General features: G+C 41.1%; 1 protein-coding gene and 1 long non-coding RNA gene across 6 annotated transcripts in view; one reads left to right on the top strand and one right to left on the bottom strand.

Moving 5' to 3' along the window:
• Positions 1-20,138, bottom strand: part of LOC139184915 (uncharacterized) — a 66,856-nt gene extending 46,718 nt beyond the window's left edge. The window contains exons 1-3 of one of the 2 annotated variants that reach the window (XR_011568451.1): positions 19,998-20,138; positions 18,790-18,993; positions 6,476-11,083 (exon numbers count right to left, since the gene is read on the bottom strand). This is a non-coding gene — a long non-coding RNA (uncharacterized lncRNA). Of the gene's footprint in view, positions 1-6,475; positions 11,084-18,789; positions 18,994-19,997 lie in introns of those variants that run through there. The other variant, XR_011568450.1, reaches the window with a different exon arrangement.
• POPDC1 (popeye domain cAMP effector 1) overlaps positions 19,393-22,550 on the top strand; it is a 50,772-nt gene continuing 47,614 nt past the window's right edge. The window contains exon 1 of one of the 4 annotated variants that reach the window (XM_019967302.2): positions 19,393-19,551. Coding sequence is in view for 1 of the 4 variants with exons in the window: in XM_019967301.2 (XP_019822860.1) it covers positions 20,080-20,086 (7 nt within the window). In the remaining 3 variants the exon portion in view is untranslated. Of the gene's footprint in view, positions 19,552-19,631; positions 19,923-19,949; positions 20,176-22,550 lie in introns of those variants that run through there. The other 3 variants (XM_070796022.1, XM_019967301.2, XM_019967303.2) reach the window with 3 other exon arrangements.

Here is a 22,550-nt window from a genome sequence, read left to right on the forward strand (position 1 = left end):
TTCTCAAGAAGCAGCCAGTAAGTACTCTCAGCAGGCGAGTGGGTAGCTACCTCCACATCAGTGCTGCCAGAATTTTGCTTCAACCTCTGATGAAAGCAACATGTGTTACTGTGGGGTAGGCAGCAATTATTTATTTTAAATGTGAAGTTATTTAACATGAGTAGAAAGGGGAAGAAATGTTTGCATCTCTTGAGATGATAGTATGGCAATCTTAGAGACTGTTTTATTACTACAAATAATTTATCAGCTTAATCATGACTAACATATATTAAACAGAGGCATTTCATGAAAAGCTGCATACTAATTACTGAGTAAAAAGAATACTTGTGAATCAATAGTAAAAATGTAGCAGAGGATCTCAATTTTACATGTTCGGTTCTAAGGGCAAGAGGTGTGGTCTGACTGGATGGTGAGGGACTCCTAATGAAAGCTTTACCCACCGCCAGGGGCAGGCAGGTGGTCAAACTTCTAGCCATTCCTTCAGCTCTGTAAAGAGACAGATCTGATCCCTATCTGGAAAATTGGTTCTCTGGAGCTCACATGCAAGCCGTGTTCTTTGGTAGAGACATACAGCATCCTACAGCTAGCAAGTATATCCTGAGTACCTACTGTGGACTTCCCTGGTAGCTCAGATGGTAAAGAATCTGCTCCCAGTGCAGCAGACCCAGGTTTGATCCCTGGATTGGGAAGATCCCTAGAGAAGGGAGTGGCAACCCACTCCAGTATTCTTGCCTGGAAAATGGACAGGAGAGCCTGGTGGGCTACAGTCCATGGTATCGCAAAGAGTTGGACACCACTGAGCAACTAACACACTGTTGCTCCAGGTGCTGACCTGGACACTAGGAATATTTCAGGTAACAGAGATCCTATCACTCACAGAGCTCACATTCTGGAGGTGAAGGAGACAGAAAATAAATCAGAAACACCTAGAGACAGAAAGAAACAGTACTGTAGAGAAAGATAAACCAGAGAAGGTGGTTGGGATGGGGCACTGCAATTTTAACAGTAGTCAAGGAAGGCCCGAGAGAGAAAGGTGATGTTTGAGCAAAGACCTGAAGGAGGCAAACAAATGATGCATGCGGCTATTTGGGGAAACAGCAGTCTGGGCCGAAGGAAAGCACATGAGGTCTTTAGGCAAGAGCAGGAGCAGCTAGGAGGCCGGTGTGGCTAGAGCAGAAGGACTGCAAGGGAGAGGGCACAGAGGTCAATCGTGGGGCCTAATTAATTCATGGTAAGAACTTTGACTTTTACGAGAGAATGACCAGAAGCCACTGGAGAGTTTTAAATAGAAGAGTGATGTGATCTGCCCTATATTTTAATAGAATCACCTTGGTCAGTCTGCTGAGAATAGGCTGGAGGAGTCAGGACTGGTCGTGGAAGGGGAGATCAGGGTTCAGTGAGAGATGCTTATTAGACTGAAGCAGAGATAGCTGGAGGAGTCTAGAGTTCCAGAGAAAGGTCTGGGCTGGAGATAAAGATCTGGGAGTATTTCACGTGTGTGTGTTAATCACTCAGTCGTGTCTGACTCTTTGTGACCTTATGGTCTGTCCATGGAATTCTCTAGGCAAGAATACGGGGGTGGGTTGCCATTTCCTTCTCCGGGGGGATCTTCCAGACCCAGGGATTGAACCAGAGTCTCTTGCACTGCAGGCAGATTTTTTACCATCTGAGCTACCAGGGATTAGCTGTTTATTTGTTTTTTTTTTTTCACATGTAGATGATATTTAAAACCATGGGACTAGATGAGATGGTCAAGGGAGTGAACATAGGTTCAGAAGAAGAAAAGGTCTGGGGACTTTTCCTTGGGCCTCTCCATTGTTAAGAGGATGGGGTAGCAGAGGAAGAGTTGGCAAAGGATTCAAGAAGCAGCAGCTGGTGAGGAAGGAAGAAAACCAAGAGTGTGCAGTCCTGGATGTCAAGAGAAGAAAAGTGTTTCAAGGAGAAGGGAGTGGTGGACTGCCTCAAAGGTAGCGACAATCAGGTAATAGGAAGTCTGAGAATAAACACCTGGGTTGAGAAGCATGGAGGCCACCGATGAAGCTGACAGGAGCAGTTTCAGTGGAGTAAACTGGGGACAAAAGCTTGACTGATGCAGGCTGAGAGAAAATGAGAGGCACGAAATTGGAAGAGCAAGTATAATAATGCTTACCAAATTTTGATGTAAAGGGAAAGAGAAATAGATGGTAGCCTGAGCTGGAAGTGGGGTCAAGAAAAGAGGATGTTCTTATTGTATATATTTTTAATTGAGAAAAACAACGGGACTTCCCTGATGGTACAGTTGATAGGAATGTGCCTGCCAATACAGGGGACACGGGTTCAATTCCTGGTCCAGGAAGATTCCACACACCTTGGAGCGACTAAGCCGGTGTGCCACAACTACTGAGCCCAAGCACCCTAGAGCCTGTGCTCCACAACAAGAGAAGGCACTGTAACGAGAAGTCCGCGCTGCGTAACTCAAGAATAGCCTATGCTCCCAGCAACCACACAGAGCCCACACAGCAACAAAGACCGAGCATGACCTAAATAAATAAATGAGCAAATTTAAAAGAAGAAAGAAAAATAAGGGCATATTAGTATGAGGGTGGGGATGATCCAGAAGAGAAGGGTGAACTGCTGGGGTGACGACCTTGAGCAGATGAGTCAAAGTCAATCAAGCACAGACAATCATTAGTTAAGGTGAGAAGGCACAGTATATAGGAGTGTTGTTGCTCACAAATGAGAGATGTGATGGGAGCATATGAAAGTTCTCTCACAATTCTGTGTTCTCAGTGAGCAAGGAAGCAAAGTCACGGGGAGGAGGGGTAAGAAGTAGTGGGGTTGAGTAAAGTACATGATTTTCTCTGTATGTGCACCTGCCGTAAATGGGACAATATGATAGTCTGAACGAGTCTGGATGAGCTATTAAGCTTGGCGTGAACTAAATGGATAGTCAGGTGGTTCCTCTGTCTCCCAGCTACACACAGGCAGTGCTTACGAGCAGACACAATGGCACATGTCTGCCTGGTGCCACTGAAGGCCTTCAGGAAGCACCCATTAGCTTGTCAGCAGGCTTCACGATGGCTCTGGGAGAAATTCTTCTCTTTGTGCCTATAAGACTGCACGGTATTAAATATTAACATACAGAGTACCCCAACGAGCAGTCACACCTTAAGTTACTACCAGCTAATGGAACGACAGGGGTTAATTATCAGATAGCTTTCTAACCATGAAAGTCAACTGAGAACAAAGCCAGGCAGAGATGAGATAGACTTCTGGCTCAAATCATGTGGCAGAGGGAGGAAAAGAATTCCTAGTCAAGTTTTCCAGAAATGAAATCAATTTTAGATGAGGAAGAAGGAGTACAAACGTAACAGGCTGAACCTAAGAGATGCTATCAGACCTCTTCATCTTCACACTTGGGTTAGCCTGGCACCATCCCTCGGTATTAACAGATCGGCTATTACTCAATACCTTGGTTGCACCCAGCTTTTCTCACTTAAAAAATAAAAAACCCTATAGTGACCTCCAGGGATCCACTCTGTATGTTTGCTTTGAAGTGTCTAGCAAACAGCACTTTACCATCTCTAAATATTCTAATCAACCCAGATGGAAAGAAGAAAGCAGTGATATACTGGAAGTGTATCCTGGAAGTGCAATATCACAGTGCATTTAAATTTAATCTCTATTAAAAACTAGGCTCAATTTAATCTCAGTCTAATTGTTTCCAGCCCTAAATTCCTTTGATTCATTTATTGTTGGTAATAGAGCAGTAAGATAAGGAACCAGCTGCTTTCTTGTGTTAAAAATGCTTTGTGCAGGGCACTCAAAGTCGGTGCTCTGGGACAACCCAGAGGGATAGGGTGAGAAGGGAGGTAGGGGGCTGTTCAGGGTTGGGGGGGACACATGTATATCTATGGTTGACTCATGTTGATGTATGGTAGAAACCATCACAATATTGTAAAGTAATTATCCTCCAATTAAAATAATTTTAAAAATTCACAATTTAAAAAAACTCCAAAAAACAAACAAAAATGCTTTGTGGCTTTGTACACAAAATATGTATATGCAAAAATAAGTGGAGCACCTTGTTCACAAAGAATAAAGAATTTCACGATTAAGACAGTACAGCATTTATACCAAGTGTGGAGCTTTCATAGCCTCGGGCTCTCTGTGACTGTATAGGACCCAGGCCCATGAAGCTGGCACAGGCCAAGAACGGTCCCTCTGACTTGAAGGAAATGGGGTGATCGCTTTGTGATTTTTCTGTGCTAAATTTCGTGGTCAGGAAGAACTGAGAAGTAGCCTGAAGGGGAAAGGGTGGGTCTCTGGCTTAAAATGCACCCATAAACACTCCCACCCCAGGCACCAAGGCCAGTTCCCAGAGGCTGCAGGCCCCAGTTACACAGCTTATGTCACTTAGATGTTTGGAAGCTTCCCACCCTCTTGGGACAGGATGTGGGGCAGAGCTAGACTTTCTAACCTGATCTGACCTTTGTGCACATATGAAACGGGACCAGTGGGATTTTCCCTGGCTCTGTACCCTCAGGAACCCAAAATGCTGACATGTATGTACCATAAAGAATAGTACAATGCGCTCAGCATTCAGAGGTGGAAGAATTTTCTCTTTCTTTCAACAGAGGAACAGAAGGAAATTCATTTTCTCTCTGCTCATCTGAATAAGCTGTGGATGTCATACTGTTACACTGCATAGAACCAGAAGGACAGAATTGATTTGACAAAGTAGTTACAAAGTGAAATCCCTCAACTAAGCTGGCAAGAGCCATAAAAAAACAGACTAGACACTGTCTTAAATATAAGAGCTATATACATACAACACTATGTACTTGAGTCCCCTGGTTTGACCAAAGGCTAAATATGTGTGCCATTGGATTGCACCTTCAAACTAGGTTCCATGTTCCATTATGTTGCCTATGGTTATCGAAGAAATAAATCTTCAAAAATGTTGCTCCCAAATTAATATTATTTTTAGTGAAAGACAGTTTTTACACAAATTTGAGAAATCAATGAATCTAATTCCATTATTTTTCTTCAATCTATCAAAAGTTAACATCAGTTCAGTTCAGTTCAGTCGCTCAGTCGTGTCCGACTCTTTGTGACCCCATGAATCGCAGCACGCCAGGCCTCCCTGTCCATCACCAACTCCCAGAGTTCACTCAGACTCACATCCATCGAGTCAGTGATGCCATCCAGCCATCTCATCCTCTGTTGTCCCCTTCTCCTCCTGCCCCCAATCCCTCCCAGCATCAGAGTCTTTTCCAATGAGTCAACTCTTCGCATGAGGTGGCCAAAGTACTGGAGTTTCAGCTTCAGCATCATTCCCTCCAAAGAAATCCCAGGGCTGATCTCCTTCAGAATGGACTGGTTGCATCTCCTTGCAGTCCAAGGGACTCTCAAGAGTCTTCTCCAACACCACAGTTCAAAAGCATCAATTCTTCGGCGCTCAGCCTTCTTCACAGTCCAACTCTCACATCTATACATGACCACAGGAAAAACCATAGCCTTGACTAGATGGACCTTTGTTGGCAAAGTAATGTCTCTGCTTCTGAATATGCTATCTAGGTTGGTCATAACTTTTCTTCCAAGGAGTAAGCGTTTTTTAATTTCATGGCTGCAGTCACCATCTGCAGTGATTTTGGAGCCCCCAAAAATAAAGTCTGACACTGTTTCCACTGTTTCCCTAAGTTAATGTAAATATCAATAAAATGCAAATATCAACATCATATGGACCTATTATAGTAAAATACAGGTTTAATTTGATATAACTATGTTTCAAGTTCAAAAATCTTACAGGAATGGAAAGATGTAGCAAGAATGAAATAGTAGTTACTTTAGCACTTGGTCACCGCACTGAGTATTTCCATCATTTTAATGCTGGATTGTACATTTGCATATGATATCAGCATGGTTTCAACATAATGAAGTTTTATTATTATGCTAAATTTGACTAGCTTTAAAACCTGCTAGCTATTAAAGATTGACAGGAAACTTTTTTTGCCCCTCAGAATAGATAATTTGTGTTTTGAACTATAATTTTTCCCTTTACTCCCTTTCAAGCCTTGGTGATCTTAATAAATGTAATTTTATTTATAGGAGTCCAAAAATATTTATTTCTACATAATTTTATAGTAGAACTTTTACCTTCACTTAACACCAGATATTTTAGGTCATCTAACTTGAGATTACCTCTCTTATAAATTTATCTCCCACATTATTTAATTACAAAATAATATCTTACCTCTATTTAATGCTTTATAGTTCATAACACATGCATGTACACAAGGTTTCATTTGCTTGTTCCTTTGAAGAATTCCATTTTATGATAAAGATTAGAGAGGTTGCAATCAAACTCATAAGTTTTACACAGCAAAGGAAACCAGAAACAAAATGAAGAGAGAACTTAGAGAATATTTTTAAATGATGTGACGAGCAAGGGTTTAATTTCCAAAATATACAAACAGCTCACACAACTCAGTAACAAAAAAAAAAACAAAACAACAATCCAGAAAGATGGGCAGAAATAGACATTTTTCCAAAGAAGACATATAGATGGCCAATAACCACAGACAAAGATACTCAACATTCTTAACTGTTAGAGAAATGAAAATCAAGATTACAATGAGGTGTCACCTCACACTCATCAGAATCATCATCATCAAAAAAAATCTACAAATAATAAATGCTAGAGAGAATGTGAAGAAAAGGGAACCCTCCTACACTGTTGGTGGGTATGTAAATTGGTATAGCTACTATAAAATTGGAGAACAAATTGGAGAACAGTATGGAGGGTCCTTAAAAAACTGAAAACAGCGCTACTGTATGACCCTGCCATCCCACTCCTGGGCACACATCTGGAGAAAATTCCAATTTGAAAAAATACATGCAACCTGATGCTCACAGCAGCACTATTCACAACAGTCAATTCATGGAAGCTACCGAAATGTCCATCAACAGGTGAAAAAAGAAAATGTGGTATATACACATACACAATGGAATGTTACTCATAAAGAATGGTTAATGCAATCTGTAGCAACATGATGGACTTAGAGATTATCATACTGAGTGGAGTAAGTTAGAAAGACAGACAATTACCATCCGATATTACTTACATGTAGAATCTAAAATATGATACCAATGAACTTACCTTTTGAAACAGAAACAGACTCACAGACATAGAAAACAACCTTATAGTTACTAAAGGGGGAGGAGGGTGGGGGAGGGATAAATTGGGAGCCTAAGATGAGCAGATACAAACTATTATATATTAATTAAATAAACAACAAGGTCCTACTGTACAGCACAGGGAACTATATTCAAATCCTATAATAAACCATAATGGAGAAGAATTTTCAAAGCAGGCTAAAAAAAGATTAGAGAGGCTGAATCACAGTGAATGGTGACACCCAACTCAAGCCAGTTCTTCCAAATCAGTGTCCTTGTGTTTTCCATGCTACACCAGCCACAGTGCTACTAAGTGACCTGAGAGAAGTAAAATGCCCCCAGTTGGAACTGAAAGAAAACTCAAAGCCAAAATGCTAGTTACACACTGCTGAATTAGTTAGTGACAGTATGGGGAACATCATCCAGACATGAACCTTCTTCTAAATCATCAGCGACGACCTTGAGCTCAAATGTGGTTTACGAGCAAAAAGTGCAATTAAACGTAACTCTGTTAAAATGGCTATAACTTTATATAATAAGAAAACATGGCCAAGCTTCTTTGATGCTGTTTAAATTACTTCTTTAAACTCTGAATCTGTCCAGTTTCATTTCAGATATTTTCATGTCTCCTGAAATTTTACTGAGAAGGGTTTCCTATCTTAGGCCATCTCCCCTACTTACGTTCCAGGTAAACTAATTCAGTGTTCCTTGTGGTGCTATTTCTCTCTTTCCTAAGAGGGGATAAAATCTCATGTACAATGAAACTCTGTAAACTGAAGTTTTTTCAAACGGTAGCTAGCAAGGTCTCCAAGACAGAGAGGATATTTTTTGATGTGAAGTAAGTTGGGATTTCTGAAGATCATGGAATATATCTGAAGTGGGAAATAACTCAGTTCATCTGAGATAAAAGTTTAGCTGATGCACAAGCATAATGTCTATTTTTCTGAGAAAAAGAATTCTGTTTTTAAACTCCTCTACTAGTTTACATCTTGCTTACCATTTGGGAACCAGTGCCTGGCATATGGCAGCTGCTTTGTAAATATTTGCTGAGTATAAGGAAAGTAATTGCATCTGTTCTTGAATCCATATCAGAATTTTGACAGCGAATCCCCCTTTTAATTTGACTTGAGTAATGCAATGCTATCAATGATTTTGTCATGAAACAAAATGTAAGATTTGTAATAATGTCATTTTTTCTGTATGTCATTTTCTCTGAGACAGAACTGGTATTCTTCTAAACGACTTTCAAAGTCACATTTTTCTTCCCAATATCATTGAAGAGAGTTGAATAGCACTTGTTCAGGATGCAGTTATTGGTTTTCAGGTTCCAAGATCATTCTTTGGACTGAAAACCTGTAAGCAGATTTAGCTTAGAGACTTCAGTGCTGGTAGCATGTAACAGATTACTGTGTTCCCTGTAAGGAATTCCATTTAAAGTAATAAATAATATAACTGGTCTCTGTACTTTATTTTTCTCAAAAACGTGTAACTGTGACCTCACTTGAAGCCAATCTCCATACTTGTACTGTAATTATATTTTTCTGTGAAAAGTTACCCTGGTCTGCTACTGCTGCTGCTAAGTTGCTTCAGTCATGTCAGACTCTGTGTGACCCCATGGACGGCAGCCCACCAGGCTCCCTTGTCCCTGGGATTCTCCAGGCAAGAACACCGGAGTGGGTTGCCATTTGCTCCTCCAATGCATGAAAGTGAAAAGTGAGAGTGAAGTCGCTCAGTCGTGTCCAACTCTTAGCGACCCCATGGAAGGCAGCCCACCAGGCTCCTCCGTCCATGGGATTTCCCAGGCAAGAGTACTGGAGTGGGGTGCCATTGCCTTCTCACCCTGGTCTAGTGCTTAGTATATAGCAAGTGCTCATTATTTTTTTTTTTTTTGGAAAAAAATGAATAAAATATATAGCAAGTGTAAACTGAAGAGACATTGATCAGACATGTAGAAAACATACCTATCCTTTAACTTGTCAATTGATTTCATCCTGCTCTCACCTCCTCTTCCCAGTGACGGCAAAATATACTTGACACTATCACTTAAAACCCTTGGACCGCAAGGAGATCAAACTAGTCAATCTTAAGGGATATCAACCCTGAATATTCACTGGAAGGACTGATGCCGAAGCTGAAGAACTTGGGCAATCCGGCAGATGGTGAGGGACAGGGAGGCCTGGCATGCAATAGTCCATGGGGTCGCAAAGAGTCAGACACAACTGGGCAACTGAACAACAACAACCACTTAAAAAGTAACTTCTTCCCATCTTAAATGACCATTTAAAATGAACTCATGAGTCATTCTGAGTTTCTCTTCTTGATCCAGGAGGTGCAGAGGCAAATTTATAAGATATCAGGCACAGCAGGAGGGCTGCTTCATTCTCTCCGTGTGCTATGAGTCCTCCTTGGATTGATGGCAATGCTGCTTGGCAACCTGGCCTCTGGGATGGAGGCCCCCAGTGTCCTCCAGTTGCCTCTGACATTGAGCTCTCTGCGCTCCCCCACTACTGCTACTTCCTGACCCCAGGCACTTGCCACCATTCAGACCATTTAAGAATGAGCATCTCAGGGTTAACATCACTTTTTCTCACCTTCCAAACCTATCTTTTCTACCCTCCAAACCTAACTTTTCCATCTAATAAAATAAATATTTTATTATGTTTTATATATGCATATATGTTCCTGTTCCAGCATAAATCATCTAGATGGTAAGCGGGCAAGGGGGAGGAAGGTAGTGATGGGGAACGTGAGGGTGAGCAGGGAGAGAAGGGTCACTATTATAATGGAGAGGTCATCATAGCTCGAATAAAGTCATTTTCAATCTAGCAGAATATTAAGTGTTATTTTATTTATTAATATTTCATTAGAAAGATAGCATGATTATTTATTTTGCTATATCCACCATTCATAGCAATTTAGGTTGTAAAACACCATTTTAAAAATATTCAGTAGTTCTTCTATTGGAAGATAATATTTGAAAGCAAATGAAAGTATTCTATCAGCTAACATAGGTACCATGGAGACATGAAAGATAAATCAGACACACCTCTACCCACCAGAAACTTACAAAATGGAAGGAAAAGCAAGGCTTGTACATAAACATATAAAATGGAGCAAGTAATAAAAGCCACAACAGAGGCACAAACTGTTCTGGGGAACCCACTTCTGTGATATCACTTTAAAACACATGGTAACACATGCCAACATGTTAAGCCATTAATAATTTCAGTACTAAATGCCAAGGTATTTTAATGACTTAATCATATGGCATCTTATAATGGTCATTAATACTAACATTTTCTACTAGATATTTTCCTACTCAACATCAATTATCTAGGTATTAGAAATGTTAATTATTCATTAAACAGTCATATGATATCATCTACAAGATTTCCTGACTCGTGTTAGAATGTTCTGCTGCTCTCAGGTGCCATTTTCTGAGCTTATATTCATTACACTTCTCTTCAGATAATTTAAAGCGGTATAGTTGATATAAAGACATGAAATCCCTAAGTTGTAGCATACAGTAAAACTGCATAAGAATAGTTTTGTATACGGCATATAAACCAAAATGGTGTTCTGTTGGAAAATGTGCTAACCAAGGAGTTCCAATCCTCCCCTACTCTAAAGAGACTCAATGCCTGCAAAATCTATCTTTTCAAATCATGACCTTTTTTTTTTCCTATGTAAGTGTGTGAGGTTTTCTGTAGTTTTCAAGCCAAACATCACTGTCATCATTTTCTGCAGCCCTCAGTTCAGTTCAGTTCAGTTCAGTCGCTCAGTCGTGTCCGACTCTTCGCAACCCCATGAATCGCAGCACGCCAGGCCTCCCTGTCCATTACCAACTCCTTGAGTTCACTCAGACTCACATCCATCGAAGTCAGTGATGCCATCCAGCCATCTCATCCTCTGTCGTCTTCTTGGACTAAAATATATTATATCATTTTTTATGCCAAATGATAAAGCTGCTGGTATGTGGCTCATAAATATTTTATTAGGTTTTATATATGCATAAGCTAGTGAGGTGTCTTATTTTCATGAATTTATTACAACAATTAAAGTAGTCATAATAATAAAAATTTGCATTTAAATAATTCTTTTCTCTTGGGAACTCTGAGTGCTTTTGCACATCAATTAATGCCAGATGACAGCATCATTATTCCCAACTTTATTTTATTATTCCATCTTTATAGTATGTTGCTTTGGGTTTTTGTTTCTAGCCAATGTCAATTACTGGGCTGGCTGTTATCAGGCCTCCAAAACCAGGTTTTTTGAGGATTAATTACATAACAGAATGATAGTGCTCAGTAGAAATTCTATGACTGAAAGATTTGCTTTCACTAGATATAGATCAAAAGTCATTCCCTGGCTTTACTTTCAATCAAAATCTTATCTATACATTCAAATTACACATTAAGAATTGCTATAAGCTGTTTTTCTATCATTAACAACTTTTCCTTTCTAATCACCAAATTAATTATTCATTTAAAAAGCTACTTATACACTAAAAACAGTATTTTTAGAAGTATCATCCTTGGGGTTGTAGCATTTTTCTTCTCTAGAAGTAAAGGTACTTACCATGGGATTCATAGACAGGCTTCAAGGGGTCTGTCATTTTCTAGAAATTCCCAAAAGGGAAAGAACAAAACACAAGAGAGGTCTTGGCAGTAGTTGTTGCCAGATTTTTGAACCTGCGCTTGTGGGAGATCCGTCTGGGAGGGATCCATTTCTGTTTTAAGGATCCAACACAAGCCAGGCCTTGAGGCTTCTTTGGGATTTGACTGTGATTTTGATATTTCTCTGATTCTCTTTTCACACTTTAAAAAAAAAATCACTATTCTGTTATGCTTAGTTACTTATAATAAATTCTTCTTTTGGAAGTAACTTTCTGAGAGATTAGGAAATCCTATTAAATGCTTCATCTATGGCCTTTGTTATTTTAATATTTAAAACAAATAATTCACAAATGCAACTCTGCTGTTTTAGAAGGAAAGTTATGGAAGGAAAAACAGACAGAGGGAGTAGCAAGGGTTCTAGTTTCTGCCTAGAGTTGTTGTGTGCACATTTCTGTCAATGCCCACACAGTGAATTACTGTAACTTAGTTCTCTAAGAGCCTAGTTTCTAGAATCTGTTCTAGTACATATTTTATGAATCTGCTTCTGAAGCCAATATCTCCTTTCTGGCTACTCCGAGGAAATCCCAAACACCAGATATTTTAGCACGAGTCAAAGTCTTGCAATCTACAAATTTTGTTTGAAATCTCTAGGTCTTGTATATGCTATGTTTCAGCTATTAGAGCAGGCCAATGACACTGAAGATGAAACTACATCTTCATTTCATATGTTCACAGAATATTTCAGCCATTTCATCAGGGAATTTTGATGATGGGAATTCTAATCATTCTTATTGACTGGGTGCCATGTGCAGTGCACTGTAAGTGGGGTGAAAAGGTGTACAATTAAGCTACCAAAAGATGGATGCCACACTCATTTTCTCTTATTGTATTTTCAGCCGCACCGCATGACAAGCATGTGGATCTTAGTTCCCCAGCCAGGGACTGAAACCAAGCCCCTGGCGTTAGAAGTGCAGAGTCTTAAACACTGGACCCCCAGGGAAGTCTGAGGCATTTGTAAAAACTTTAATTCTAAAGATTAGAATTTCCAAACAATTCTGTCAATTAAGAATTACCTTTGAAGTTTTACAAACAAGTAATTTAGGCTCAGAAAAGTTTAATAAATGATCTGAATTTACCCAGTTTACTAAATGTAAAACCATGATTCAAATTCAGCTGCTAATTCCAAATACCCTCCTCTTATAATTCACTGTTCTCTTAAAGTACTGGGTCACTTTTTTGAGTTTCAGTTAGATTTTGTTTCTTTTAAGGGTTGAACCCTTCCGGTAAAAGCTCATTGTTCAATGAACAAAGTATAATTCAACTTTTTAGGGAGCTCCTCCCAGAATGGAGTATTAGAAATATTTAGCCACTGTTTTAGACTGTGGGTCTTTGGGCTGCAACAGTTATATGAAAGATTATACCCTTTTGCTTCATTATTTCCTGTTTTTTATTTAGCCAAGATATAAAACATTTGTTCAGTGTATAACCTGAAAAAAATTAACCAAGTGAGTCAATGTAAAAAGCAGAAAACACACCTGGCTAAAATCCAAAATCATTATTGCAAAATTCAGACTTAAATTGAAGAAAGTAGAGAAAATCACTAGGCCATTCAGGTATGACCTAAATCAAATCCCTTACAATTATACAGTGAAAGTGACAAATAAGATTCAAGGGATTAGATCTGATAGACAGAGAACTATGGAAGGAGGTTCGTAACATTATTCAGGAGGCATTGAACAAAACCATCCCAAGGGATATGCAAAAAGGCAAAATGGTTGTCTGAGGAAGCCTTACAAATTGCTGAAAGAAGAAGAGAAGCAAAAGGCAAAGTAGAAAAAGAAAGATATACCCATTTGAATACAGAGTTCCAAAGATAGCAAGGAGAGATAAGAAAGCCTTCCTCAGTGATCAGTGCAAAGAAATAGAGGAAAACAATAGAATGGGAAAGACTAGAGATCTCTTCAAGAAAATTAGAGATACCAAGGGAACATTTCATGCAAAGATAGGCACAATAAAGCACAGAAATGGTATGGACCTAACAGAAGCAGAAGATATTAAGAAGAGGTGGCAAGAATACACAGAAGAACTGTACAAAAAAGATCTTCATGACCCAGATAACCATAATGGTGTGATCACTCACCTAGAGGCAGATATCCTGGAGTGTGAAGTCAAGTGGGCCTTAGGAAGCATCACTACGAACAAAGCTAGTGGGGGTGATGGAATTCCAGCTGAGTTATTTCAAATCCTAAAAGATGATGCTGTTAAAGTACTGCACTTAATATGCCAACACATTTGGAAAATTCAGCACTGGTCAGAGGACTGGAAAAGGTCAGTTTTCATTCCAACCCCAAAGAAGGGTAATGCCAAAGAATGTTCAAACTACGGTACAATTGCACTCATTTCACATGCTAAGCAAGGTCATGCTCAAAATCCTCCAAGCTAGGCTTCAACAGTACATGAACCAAGAACTTCCGGATGTACAAGTTGGATTTAGAAAAGGCAGAGGAACCAGAGATCAAATTGCCAACATCCGTTGGATCATAGAAAAAGCAAGAGAGTTCCAGAAAGACATCTAATTCTGCTTCATCTAATTCTGCTAAAGCCTTTGACTGTGTGGATCACAACAAACTGTGGAAAATTCTGAAAGAGATTGGAATACCAGACCACCTTGCCTATCTCCTGAGAAAGCTGTATAACTGATCAAGAAGCAATAGTTAGAACTGAACATGGAACAACAGACTGGTTCCAAATTGGGAAAAGAGTACATCAAAGCTGTATACTGTCACCCTGCTTATTTAACTTATATGTAGAGCAAGCACATCATGAGAAATGCCAGGCTGGATGAAGCACAAGTTGGAATCAAGACTGTCGGGAGAAATATCAATAACCTCAGATATGCAGATGACACCACCCTAATCACAGAAAGCGAAGAGGAACTAAAAAGCTTCTTGATGAAGGTGAAAGAGGAGAGTGAAAAAGCTGGCTTAAAACTCAACATTCAAAAAACTAAGGCCATGGCATATGGTCCCATCACTTCATGGCATACAGATAGGGAAACAATGGAAACAGTGACAGACTTTATTTTCTTGGGCTCCCAAATCACTCCAGATGGTGACTGCAGCCGTGAAATTAAAAGATGCTTGGTCCTTGGAAGAAAGGCTATGACAAACCTAGACAGCATAATTAAAAGCAGAGACATTACTTTGCCAACAATGGTCCATATAGTCAAAGCTATGGTTTTTCCAGCAGTCCTGTATGGATATGAGAGTTGGGCCATAAAGAAGGCTGAGTGCTGAAGAACTGATGCTTTCGAATTGTGGTGTGGAGAAGACTCTTGAGAGTCCCTTGAACTGCAAGGAGATCCAACCAGTCAATCATAAAGGAAATCAGCCCTGAATATTTACAGGAAGGACTGTTGTTGAAGCTGAAGCTCCAATACTTTGGCCAACTCATGAGAAGAGCCTACTCAGTGGAAAAGACCCTGATGCTGGGAAAGATAGCATGCAGGAGAAGGGGACAACAGAGGATGAGATGGTTGGATGGCATCACCAATTCAATGGACGTGAGTTTGCACAAACTCCGGGAGATAGTGCAGGACAGGGAAGCCTGGCATGCTGCAGTCCATGGGGTTGCAAAGAGTCAGACAGGACTGAGCGACTGAACAACAACAATGCAAGATGTTAACAGCAGGGGAAACTGAGCAAGGGAGAAAGGGGTACATAAGAGCTTTCTACACTATCGGCCTGATCATCTGTGAGCCTAAAACTGCTCTAACAAAACCAAGTCTATTATTTTTTTAAAAAGGAAAATAAATTTAAAAAACAGTTAGTGAGGTTGGTTTTCAAACTGGTCAATGAAAGAGTTAATGTAATATTTAATGAGCTTAAGTACAGAAAGAATCTAATCAAAAGGGAACCATCCTACACTGCTGGTGGGAATGTAAATTGGTGCAGCCATTACGGAAAAAGCAGTATGGAGGTTCCTCATGAAGCTTAGGAGAAGGCAGTGGCAACCCACCCCAGTACTCTTGCCTGGAAAATCCCATGGACAGAGGAGCCTGGTAGGCTGCAGTCCATGGGGTCGCTAACAGTTGGACACGACTGAGCCATTTCACTTTCACTTTTCACTTTCATGCATTGGAGAAGGAAACGGCAACCCACTCCAGTGTTCTTGCCTGGAGAATCCCAGGGACGGGGGAACCTGGTGGGCTGCTGTCTATGGGGTTGCACAGAGTCGGACACAACTGAAGTGACTTAGCAGCAGCAGCAACCTGTACTAGCCAGAGCTTTTGCAGAGGAGACAGGTTCCCTACATTTTGCTATTTATGCCTCATATCCTTTCATTCTACATTTCTGTGCAAGCTACCCTTCTGCATCATATTTGTTTTCCCACAGTTCTCAGAATCTTTCAATCTGATCTTTCCATGACCAGCAGAAGGAGACCAAGGAGACTAGGGCACTCCCAAACCTGAGTTTTTATGTCTAGAATTCTTATTTCTAATTTTATAGAGCTGGTATTCATATATCAACAGTAAGAAATTTAAAAATAAAATTATGCTTTGAATCCTTAGACAGGGTATAGTGAAGGAGATGGGTTAAATTCAATCTAACCATTCTGTGGAACACAGACTCCAAGAAAACAGGCTCTATCCAAGGCCAAGACTCAAGTTTGATGATATCAAATGCAGTACTCTTTTCATAAAAGTATGCAGTCTTTACATGATTGCCTCACAGACATCTTATCCTGTTAGGTAAGGAGTGAGGATGTCCTGTAACAGCTGACTCCATAACTACACCTTTGGAGTCTGCCATTCCAGTATGCAAAAGCCAGAACCTGGGCTCTATTTTAGTAAGTATGTGTTTAAATTTTAACATATAATAATCATAGAAAATTTAACAGAAGCAGCAGCAGGAAGAGGGGCAGGAGAGGTTGGAAGATGAATGAAGATGAAGAGGAAAGGAAGGAGAGAGAGGGAGGGAGAAGAGGAGGAAAAAAAGAAAAATCATCTACAACTTCAGTACCCTGAGGTAAGAAATGTAAGTACTTTAACATCCTGGGTGATTTGTAATGTTCTCCACACTCTTGTAACTTGCCTTTTTCTATTTAACATCTTTTTATGGGAGGCAGTCTAGGAAGTGACAGAAGTTGGCAGGAACTGCATAGGTAGTGGACAGGAGCATAAACTCCAGAATTAGACTGCCTGATTCACATCATGGCCCAGCTTCTCATTAGCTGTGTGACCCTGAGCAGCCTACTCGACCTCTCTGTTACCCCAGTTTCCCATCTACAAAATGGAGATAATAATAGTAACTACTTCTTCATAGAGTCCATCATGAGGATTCAGTGGCTTAATATAGCTACTTACATCCACTTATAAAAGTGCCTGGCACAAAGTATACTCTATATCAAGGGGAAGCAAACTTTTTCAGTAAAGAACCAGATAGTAAAAACTTTAGGCTCCGCAAGATCGTATAGTTTCTATCACAACTCCTCAGTATAGCCCAAAAGCAGTCATAATTAATGAGCTTGCTGGGTTCCAATTAAACTTTATGAAGACTGTGCTTGAATTTCATATAATTTTCACATCATGAAATGTTCTTCTTTTGATGATGTCAACCATTAAAAAATGTAAAAACTATCTTAGATGGGTAGTTGGCTGGGTCTCTGGGCCAAAGTTTACTGACCCCCTGTTCTGTATAATTTGCAGATATTATTATGTCTCTAATATCTTTCTATGAATTATTTTTAATAGCTGCTTAGAACAATTATAGGTAACTGTTTGGATGACCTAAAATTTACTTAGTCCCCTATGATTAGAATTTAGGTTAGTTCCAGTGTTCATTACTATAAGCCATTCTCCAATGATTATCCATGCAAAATCTTTGTGCGCATTTACGATTAAACCTACATCTTAAACTGCATGTAGTGGTAGCTACCAAAATCGCTAGCAGTGCATCTAAAAAAGAAACAGACTCTGAAGAAGTAGCCCTGAAAGTAAATTTTGGATAGATACAGCAAATTTCAAACATGATAGAGAAGGAGGTCTATAAGTAGAATATGTAGCCATACACACAGAACTTGCTCTGTAATACATACTAAGCCTTTTATACATATTGAATCAATTAGTCTTCCAAACAGTCCTGCTGCTGCTACTGCTAAGTCGCTTCTGTCGTGTCCGACTCTGTGCGGCCCCATAGACAGCAGCCCACCAGGCTCCCCCGTCCCTGGGATTCTCCAGGCAAGAACACTGGAGTGGGTTGCCATTGCCTTCTCCAATACATGAAAGTGAAAAGTGAAAGTGAAGTCGCTCAGTCGTGTCCGACTCTTAGAGACCTCATGGACTGCAGCCTACCAGGCTCCTCCGTTCATAGAATTTTCCAGGCAAAAGTACTGGAGTGGGGTGCCATTGCCTTCTCTGAAACAGTCCTGAGACAGGTGCAATGATCATCATCATCATCCCCAAGGTATAAAAGAGGAAACTGAGGCACAGAAAAGCTAAGTAACTTCCCCAAGGCCACACAGAGGGCTGGTGGTAGAGGAAGGATTCTAACCTGGTCTTTGAAGCACTCTGAGCCATGTTCTTGAAGAAGATGCGGCACTGCTTCTCCACTAGACACACCTGGCAAGGGTCCACACCCAACTACTCACTTTATAATGTGCCCGTGGTCTCTGGAGCATGTTTGGCACACACGAAAGACCTCACACTTTAATACTCGGCACAAACTCTGTCCGTCAATGGAACACTTGGGGTGGAAACTGTGAATGCCCAGCTAATATTCCCCTTTTGTCCTCCAACTCCTCCCCTGTACCTATTTTTCATTAATTTGCCTAGCATTTCTTACCCCAAACAGTTGTCCTCTATAAACAGTAAAGACTGATTGGGGCATACTTTCATAAGCTGGCTTTTCAAATTAGGGGTCCCGAATCTGCCAAATTCACGTGGCAAATTCCGGTGGAGCTTCGCCTCCAGTGGAGACCTGGCGTTGCCACGGAAATGCAAATTTCAGATCAATACCTTCTTTCGATGGAAACAAAACAGTGGCTGGTGTCGAAGTCTCCCGCGTGGCCCCCCAAGCAGCAGCAGGGCCGGCTCCCCGAGGGCGCCATCCCGCGTCCGCGACGGTGGGGACCAAACCGCCAGCTCCGCCGCCAGGTTCAGACTCCAGAGTTGGGCGCTCTCCGGGTCCTTTCGCCTTGTGCTCAGATGCGAGCGACTATCCTAGAAAGGAGTTAGGCGACTTTGTGGGGAAATGATTCTAGTTTTCTTTCTTCTCCTGATTTTTCTCTCTCCTGGGACCCGACCGCTTCGAGTTATCCCCATGAGGATGAACAACCTTCGCCGCTGGCCCCAAGATGTTGCCCGCCCCTCACTCGTGCCCAAACAAGGGCAGAACCCAGAAGAAGAGAGGAAACCAGAAAAGAAAAAGCGGGTGTTTCAAATGGACCACACTTGTGCCGACGCGGCAGCGGAGTTGCAAGAGCCAGGACGGGAATCCTGGCTGAGGCCGGGGACTCCGCCCGCCGGGGGGCGCAGGGACGCCGGGCGCGTGCGCGGTGCGGCCCCAACCCCAGCCGCAGCTGCCGCGATGCCTATTTTAGTCAAAGCCGCTGCCGGCGCCCGGACCCGGCACCGGAGGAGCAGCATCTCAACCCGGGATCGGCTGAGGTTTTCGCGTCGCGCTCCCGTCGGGTGGCCAAGTCTGTGTCCCCCTCAGCCGCCGCTGCTGCACTAAACTTTGGCCAGCTCCGCCCGGGCTCCGCGCCAGGGACGAGCCAGGTAAGGAGCGAGAGGAACAGCTGCCTCGGGCTCCCCCAGGGCGCCCGGTTATTTGCAGGCTCGCGCTCTCTAGGCTAAATCGGGAAGTGAAAGTTAGATCCCTGCTCCGCTGGGAGCAACTTTGTCCTCCCGGGCGGTGGCTGCGGGATCTCCGTGCTCCGGATCACTGGGAACCCCGCCCTCTCCTCTCTGGCCGCGCCCTCATGGGGTTCCCTGTCCTTGGAAGCCGCCCTTCACCCGGGGTCTGGACAGCACGGTCACAAACCTTCAAATGTCAACTGCTGCCACTCGAGTCTGGCAATGCCAGCGTCCTCGGGTGCCCCGGCCCCATCGGGTGTCCGTTCCCGCGGTCTGCTGCCCGTAAGCCCTGGGTGAGCTCAGCCTCTCCACTCCCCGCAACGCTCCCAGGGCTCCCCACCCGCGAACCCAGTACCGCTCTTCCTCACCCTCTGTAGGGCCTCCGGGTCCCACGCGTAGGCAGCGCGCAGCCGGGCGCACCGTGTCGCCCGCCCTGGACTGCCGCTGGGAATGCGAGGTGAGTCAGGGCGCTCACTGCACACCCCTTGGGCCCGAGAGCTTCGGACCAAGAACAGTTGATATGGCCTTTCCTCTTTGAGGAGCGAGGTGAGCCGGGCGCCTGGGGAGTGCAAATGGATAGGGGACCGGTGATCCACCCGCGCCCTCTCTCCGTCGTTTCGGAGGCTTTGGGAAACCGATTGTCGGCCAGACAAGTCCCAGAAACTGCTGGCTTTTGAAGCAGGACTAAGTGTGAAAAGACTTAGTAACATAATGCCTTTACCATTCCGAAAATAAACAAAGGTTCAGTTAAGGTTATGCAATGAATTGAGCCAGTCTAGGAGCACAACTTTTGCTCATTGTTGTTACCTTTTACATTTCTGCAGTTTGGTAAAGGATTAAGGTTAGTTTCACCATCTAGCTACTGAGCCCTGCACACACCTATTTGAAAACCAACAGATCAACAGGACTTTACTAGAACAGGGAATTTAAGAAATTAGACTCCAAGGAAACTAATACAAGAAAGAAAATTGCTCTTGATTTAGTCAGAATTAATGTGAATGCTTATCATTTTACCCGTCTAACCTCTCTCCGTTAGACCCGTGCATTCTCTGCATAAGGATAATTCAGTGTAAGCCACATGAATCCATTAGGTAGTCGTCAAAAGAAATCGAAACCGGCAAGATCCTATCAGTATTTGTTGACAGTAGATCACTGGCATTTCAAAATAGACATATAGAAAAGTATACACAGGTAAATACTAGACCTATAGATAAATAGTAGACATATAAACATACAAGTAAAATGAATCATATGTTAATAACTATATAATATATAGACTATGTATTTTAATAAAGTGTTAATAACTATATAGTATATAGACTATGTATTTTAATAAGGTGTGCTACATCAAAATATGTTATAGGATTAATTCACTTTTTAAAAATCCATGTTACTGTGTCCTTGGTTCTTGGGCTAGTAGATCATCGTTTCCCTGTCATTTTTCTTGACCATAAATTGGTACTTCTAGTTCCACTTGGAGAACTTTTAAAAGCCTGAAATTGAATTACAGTGGATTAATTGACAATACAGGTATAATCATGTGGATGTGAGAGAGAATATGTATTAACTGACTGCGTAAATCTCTACTAGAGCCACAGGCTGTTAAAACTTGAAAAGGTTTCAATGACCATCTAGTCCAGTTGTCTCAATTCTCAGGAAGAAACCCACCCAAAGAGCAGAAGTGACTTTCTCTTACTTAGGTTGGCTTTCCTGGAGCTCATAGTACAGAACCTGACTCTCAACCTCCGGAAGGCTTGGCGGTCTCCTGCCTTTACTACTAGGCTTGGGGAGACTGAAAGGTAATTTCTAAAAGTGTTTGTCATTTTTATATACTTTACATATGGCTTTTACCTCTGCCTCTGGCATTCTCTACAGAGACTAGGCTTGGATATACCTAGATGAATATGACATAGTCTGCCTTGTAGGGAACATAGGGTAATTTGAGGAACAAATGGGACAATGGAAATGAAAACACATTCTAAAATGCAGTAGAAATGGCAGTGAATTTTAGCTTATATGATACTAATGCATAGGCTGATGTTGACATCATGAGTGATAGAGGAATTTAATATCATTCTCCTTCTTGAAAAAATTGTGAGATTAATTCTGATTTGGTTCTTGAAAACAAACTGTATAAATTGAGTTATTAAAATAATGATTCCACCATCCTAAAATGGGCTTGAATAAGCCTATTCAAATCCTTGAAGTATATATTGTACAACAACACAGAACTATAGCCAGTATTTTATGATAACTATAAATGGAGCATAACCTTTAAAAATTGTGAATCACTGTATCATACACTTGTAACATATGATATTGTACATCACGTATACGTCAATTAAAAAGTAGTTGAATTTCTATGATTTCTTTCTTTTCAGAAAATCAATATCTAAGTCAACTATTCCTTATATGTATGAACCGTTTTAGAATTATGAGATGAGATCTTTGACTTGTTTATTTACTGTTTGTAAATTTAGGCATGCATGTTTTTCTATCGTCTTAAGAGATGTGGAATTCTTTCACATTAATGTATTAATAACATCCTTGAAAAATGGCCAACCTGATACCAATTCATTCTATCACCTGAAACCTTTACTTCAGTATGATGAAAAAGAAAGAAATGGAAACATATGGCTTATTGTGTGAACTTATTGGAAGGAAATTCATATTTTTAAATGAAATGTTTAACATATTTTGGGTCTCCATTTGGAATTCTTTCCCTGAAACAGAACAATTCACTTATTCTGTAAATCTACATAGTTTTTGTCAGGGACCAATTTGTATAATTAATAATAAAATTTTTAAAGTACCAGAGAAGACTGATCATATAGTCGTGAAGTAGTGCCATTTTGTGTTAAGGTTTATGTAAACATGTGTAAAATGTATTTTCTTTGAAATGTATTTGCTACTGATTCTAA

This window comes from Bos indicus, chromosome 9 (genome assembly GCF_029378745.1).
Source record: "Bos indicus isolate NIAB-ARS_2022 breed Sahiwal x Tharparkar chromosome 9, NIAB-ARS_B.indTharparkar_mat_pri_1.0, whole genome shotgun sequence".
In the NCBI taxonomy this organism is placed as follows: Eukaryota; Metazoa; Chordata; class Mammalia; order Artiodactyla; family Bovidae; genus Bos; species Bos indicus.